This window comes from Hippocampus comes, unplaced genomic scaffold (genome assembly GCF_001891065.2).
Source record: "Hippocampus comes isolate QL1 unplaced genomic scaffold, H_comes_QL1_v1.1 scaffold37, whole genome shotgun sequence".
In the NCBI taxonomy this organism is placed as follows: Eukaryota; Metazoa; Chordata; class Actinopteri; order Syngnathiformes; family Syngnathidae; genus Hippocampus; species Hippocampus comes.
This window is the reverse complement of record NW_017805535.1, coordinates 1,254,581-1,260,808: the sequence shown is the minus strand read 5'-3', so window position 1 is coordinate 1,260,808 and position 6,228 is coordinate 1,254,581. Positions and strand designations below refer to the sequence as shown.

The following is a 6,228-nucleotide window of genomic DNA, read 5'->3' as shown; positions in this document are numbered from 1 at the left end:
TTTCGGGGGCAGCATGGCTCTGTGGTAGAGTGGTCGTTTCCCAACCGAGAGGTTGGTAGTTTGAGTCCTGGCCTTGTCAATGTGTCCTTGAGCAAGATGATGAACCCCAAGTTGCTCCTGATGCTGCGTCATCAGTCAGTAAAATGAGGTAACGGCGTAAAGCGCTTTGAGTACCCAAGGTTAAAACGCACTGCATAAGTGACAGCCCATTTATCGAACTGGTACCCCTTAGCATTAATCAGTACCCAAGAAGTAGCTCTTACTTTCAAAAAGACAAGATATTTAATATTCAAATGGAAACTTTATTGTTCTACCAAATCATGTACAATTTTATGGCTGCAACACATTCCGAAAAAGTTTGGACAGGTGGCAAAAAAGATGGAGAAAGTTGAGAAAAGCTCATCAAATTCTTGTTGGGAGTTGCCACAGATGAACAGGCTAACTGGGAAAAGGTGGACACCATGATTGGTTCTAAAGGAGCTTCCCTGAATTGTTAAGTCATTCACAGGCTAGGATGGGGCGAGGTTCACTCTGTGTGAACAAATGCATGAGAAAAGAGTCAAACTGTTTAAGGACAATCTACAGTCCATAATATCATCAAAAGGTTCAGTGAATCTGGAGGAATCACTGCATCTAAGGGGCAAGGCCGAAAACTAACATGAATGCCCGTGACCTTCCATCCTTCAGGTGACACTGCATCACAAACTGACGTCAATGTACAAAGAATATCACCACATGGGCTCAGGGACACTTCGGAAAACTAATGTGAGTAAACACAGTTCACAGAAACGCTGTCAGCTTCTCTGGGTCCGAGCTCATCAAGGATGGACTGATCCAAGGTGTTCTGTGGTCTGACGACTGCACATCTCAAATTGTTTTGAGAAATTATGGATGTCATGTCCTCCAGGCCAAAGAGGAAGCGAACCATCCAGACTGGTATCAACATAAAGTTCAAAAGGCAGCATCTGTGCTGGTATGGGGCTATGTGAGTGCCAATGGCATGGGGAACTTACATATCTGTGAAGGAGCCGTTCATGCTTGTTAATGTTTCTCCAAAACATTGTGCCATCAAATCAATTCGTTTTTCATGGATGGCCCTGCTTATTTCAGCAAAACAATACCAAACCACATTCTACACGTTACAACAGTGTGGCTTTGTCGTAAAAGAGTGAGGGTACAAGACTGGCCTGCCTGCAGTCCAGACCTGTCTCCCATTGAAAGAGTGTGGCGCATTATGAAGCATAAAATACGACGTCGGCCCCGGACTGTTGAAAAGTTGAAGCTGTACATCAAGCAAGAAAGGGAAAGAATTCTTTGGTCATATTTTTTACATTGTTGCATTATAACTCTCCACATCTTCTTTTGCAAGGAATTCAATCTGGTGTAGTATGTTGGGTTTGAGCTTTCTCTCTGATGCAAAAGGACAAGTGCAAATATACATAAAAGAAGCAGAGCAAGTCCAATAACAGAGCTTGTGTAGGTGACCAAATCAAAACTGGAGCATATCTTCGTCAGTTTTACTCATGGGAATGATTCAAACCAAGGCCACATGTGCAATAAGTTTGGTGTCTTATATACCAAAGCAATTTGATCCAAGACATCAGGCTGAAGTTGAAGCTGGAGATGGGCCAAAAGCTCCAGGATGATGACGTTTTCTCTTTAGTCATCCTACGAAAGAGACAAAATAGTGTGCTTTTTAACCCTTTCAGGTACAGCGGTTACTACAGTGGACAGCTTATCATGTTATCAGGTTACAGGGTGCATGAAAGGGTATATACAACAAATCTTTACTTGTCCATATCCATACATTATGCTGCAGTTGACACAGCGCCGTTTAGTCCTTTTTGTTCATCCTTGTTTACATTTTGTGAAAGTTAGCTCCTCCCTCCAAAAGCTTTATTTCTCATGCTCCCTTATGATCTATAACAGTTTTGGATACAATGTGAAAGTTACTGGGGGAATGGCGGGTTTCCGAACCACATGCATATTAGGCTTTGAGAAATAAAACTATCCATACAAATAAGAGCGAGTGACTGCATTTGCCTGGCCCTCATTTGAGAATGAGTACTTAAAATCTGACGATTTCGCTGGAAAAACGCACCCTTACATACACTGTTCTCGCAGTCAATTATGTACGGATGTATGAACTCGCTTTCATTTGACTGTAGCTGTTGCTCTCACCCATTCATCGTCCTGCGGTCCTTCTCCTTCATCTCCAGGCTTGTGAGTGTCAGCTCCTCCAGTTTTGTTGGCCATAATCTTGTCTGTCCACGATGCTCCAGTATTCTCGTCTCCAGCAAAATTACACTTGGACACGGTGCCACCATCTACTTTAGCCAAGGAGACTGTAAACAGCAAGAAAAGGTGTTCAAAATTCCATCCATCTCTTCATCTGAGTGTCCAAAACACTTTTTTTTGTTACTTTGTGCTTCGGAAGGCCTTACGAAATAGGTGAAAAAATGGTCACATCATGACCACACAGACTCACATATAAAAGGGCTGTTTCCTCTAGTCTTCAGTCGAATGTCTGTTTCAGTCTCGAGCTCCGTTTTCTCCATTTCGCATTCAGGGTACCAGAAGGCCCATGTGCCGTCAGGTCTGTGCTTGTCAGTTACCTTCACCAGCTCGGCTTTACGTATCAGTGCTGACAGCTGCTCCTCTGACAGGATGTCTGACTCCCCTTTAGCTTCCACCTCTTTATGGGAATTGATAGAAATACAGGCACACGCATGTACACATTAGAAGACGTTATTTATTTATTTATTTATTTTAATAAACTAGTTGGAGTCTCAGGTGTTAGCTCAATTTACTTCCTTGTTCACTAAGCACCCTAACCAGTGTATCTGCAGATTTAAGGAATCCTTGAAGACCTTTTTTAATGTGCACTCAGATCATATTTAATACTTCACGTTGACTGAATAAGTTGTCATATTTCGCTTATCTGTGGTCAGGTTGCAGGGGCAGCAGCTAAAGCAACCCGGACTTCATTTTTGCCCTTCACTTCATACAGCTGTGAAGAGGGGATGCACATACGTTAACAGGCCAACAGGTGTGTCCAAGGTCTTCCCCAGGACCTCCTACCCATAAGGCATGCCAGGAAAACCTCATGTTTGTTTTTTTAAATAGTTGTACATATAAATACTGTATTGCAATGTTTTATTGTGTCTGTGACATGAAGGATGTTTGTTTTTTTAAATAGTTGTACATATAAATACCGTATTGTTTGTTTGTTTGTTTGTTTGTTTTATTGAACATATATAAAACATACAATAACATGACAAAATGCAAACAAAAATTGCAATGTTTTTATTGTGTCTGTGACATGAAGACCTTTAAATGGTGGATTTAATTTTCCAATCTAATTTTTTAATCGGCTTGAGGTGAACACAGAAAATATCAGCAGCAAAATGTTTCTTTGTTTTTATCACAACATAAATACAGTACTTCCCTTTAACACTACCATCACTACTATTACTACTGCTAAAGATAATAATAAAAGTGATCATTGAAACAAGGCTGACTGAAACATATCTCAGGTGTTTTGGGGGGGAAATCCTTTACTGTGGATAAATGTTGCTGCAACGCAATTCTGTCTCGTGTAAGCGGACCCTCTTGCCTGGAAAGACCTGCCAAAAGTTATCCAAGTTGTCAGCTTGATTAAATATTCCATTATGATGCAGGGCTCAAACAAAAGGCTCGGGGGCCAAATATGTCCTGTCACATCATTATATGTTGCCCGCAAAGCAAATCATGTGTCAACATCCATAACCCTTGCTAAAATCTGTACCAAAATGTTGAATAGTCATGTGTAATAAATAATAACCTTGAGATATGTCAATATTTGTTTATCCTTTTTACACGAATTGGAAAAACAATTCATCAAATTATTTTCCTTCACTTCTGATTTCAAAATTAGTAAGCCATCAATTTGTTGTGTATATCTAACAATACGGTCAGACCATTCAGCACTTATTTGGTTTCACTGTAATAACAGCCCAATGAGGGAAGCCGCAACTACAAAGTGGGCCCATGACAAAAATGAGTTTGACGCCGCTACTTTATGAGGAAATGCAAAATGATGATAAAAGTAATAAAACAAATTAAGAGTGTAACTACTGATCAAGTATCAGTTAGTCTTCACTTACTGTAGGAGGACATGAGGAAGCCCGTGTTGACCTTTCTGGTGTCACTGAAGTTTGGTTCTATCTCCTTCCCACTAGGGTCAAACTTCCTGCGATGGATGCGTCGAGGTTTTATATAGAGCACATGGTAACGAACCTGCCAAATGAAAAAATATATATTTATTTTTCTGTAATACTGTATAATTTTGACTGATTCAATGTGAAATATTTTTGCAATAAATTTGTTTGGAAGAGAAAGCAGGCAGGGGTCTGTAAACTTCAGTTTGCAAAGAACATTTGAGATGAATTTCTCAATGTCAACACTTAATTTCAAATGGAGGGGTAATTTCCCATATGACTTCTTTTAACTATTAGCCTTGCATACACATGCATTTTGCAGCTTACTGATGAAGAGAAACTTCCACTTTCTGTATTGTGATTTTAAGTCTCCATACAGTACCTTCTGATTGTTGACGTCAGTCAGTGCATGTCTTGAAACATCAACAAGCGTTCCTTCAAGAATTACTCCAGGACCACTGTAACAAGAACAACAACAAAGCATTAGTTATACATAAAAAACAATAGAAAAGGTATGTTGAATAAATTGTGACACAATGCAACAATAAAAACATAAGAGCAACTGTTAATATAAAAATACAGTTCCCTTAAAGTCACATATGGGTGCTAAAATATGCTGGTATTGCAAAATGCTTTAAAATAATGACGTCTCTTCCTTTCAATCAAAATCTACTGTAACAGCGCCGTATAGAAGTTATACATATATGCACGTATAACATATACAGTATGAGCACACACACGACGGTGCTGTACAAGCATGACCCCTAGAGGCCGTGAAACACAACGCTCTTCCGGGCTTTCCCTTCCTTGTATGCAAATAAATGATGTGCGTTTTTTCACCCCAACGAACAGAACAGTTGTTTCCATCTGACTGCGCTGTTATAACGTAAAGAACACTAAATCAGAAGAAGGAAAACACACGATTATATAAAGTGTCGAAATAGTTGTTGACAATCGTTGGCTCGTACTAACATAATGAGGAGTGCACTGTAGCTGGATTTAATGAATTCATTGTATACAAGTTTTCACCTACCTTTCATGAGATCCGGGTGACCACACACGGTCATATTTCTCATTGTGTACTGGTTTGTTTTTTAAAGATATGTTATGGTAGATTCGGCTCATTTTCACAAACTATTCTCAGGATTCCAAGGAATGAAGTCCTTGTTTTTCCTGAAACTGACATTTCCGTTTCCGCCCACATGGACGATATGCTTGTGATGCATTCCATGAACGTGGGAAGTCCGACAACCGATTTCCGACTAGGAAAGGTCACTTAGAACGCCCTTTGAACTGGGAGGTCCCAGTTGCGAAGTCCGACGAAGTAAGGAAGAGGCAAAAAAAAAAAAAAGTTCTCCGACCGACTTCAATGTGACGTCACGACAATGGCGACGGCATGGAGACGCAGACAGTGAATGGCAAAACACATTTACAAGATTATGACCAGTGGCAGATACTGGTCTGTCAATGAGGGGAAGCTCAATTTCGGCCTACATCATAAAATGTGTCCGTTTATTTATACGTGGATTCTACTCTCCGTTCCTTTTCAAGAAAATTATCTGTGACCCTGTCATACCAACAAGGCTTCTTTTCCAGGGACTTAACTAGTGCCCTTCAACTACAGCAACTACAATAAAACCCACCAGAAATGAAAGATTAATATGTCGCTAGTCGTTTTCAACAAAGAGAGTGTCGCTCAGATGATTAGAAGTCTCCAGTTCAACTCAGAACAGAATGCGAATTGAAAAATGCTCCCACGATGCCTACACCAAAAGATCGGTGATTGGCTCATTTCGCTGTCAATCAAAAAGAGATTCAGCCTCAGACAGATCATCCAATCATCATGCAGAAAAGCTCAGCGTCCGGGCCAGCCCATAAACGCCCACTGTCCATAGACTCCCGGGGACACTGAGCATCCGATCCGGCGGGACCAAACCAGCATTTATCCAATGACTCGTCTCGTTTCAATGCATTGGGACAACGGACTCTGAACTCTCTCGACGCCCAGAGCTGTAGACGCTCAGCGTCC

General features: G+C 40.7%; 1 protein-coding gene across 1 annotated transcript; it reads right to left on the bottom strand.

Moving 5' to 3' along the window:
* Window positions 1–1,310: 1,310 nt before the first annotated feature.
* On the bottom strand, window positions 1,311–5,638 carry arpin (actin related protein 2/3 complex inhibitor). The gene is made up of 6 exons (XM_019878240.1): window positions 5,233–5,638; window positions 4,582–4,657; window positions 4,146–4,278; window positions 2,489–2,695; window positions 2,182–2,345; window positions 1,311–1,668 (listed from the first exon to the last, which is right to left on the bottom strand). The coding sequence occupies exons 1-6, from the start codon at window positions 5,322–5,324 to the stop codon at window positions 1,660–1,662; spliced, it is 681 nt and encodes a 226-aa protein (XP_019733799.1). The 5' UTR covers window positions 5,325–5,638; the 3' UTR covers window positions 1,311–1,659.
* Window positions 5,639–6,228: the final 590 nt, after the last annotated feature.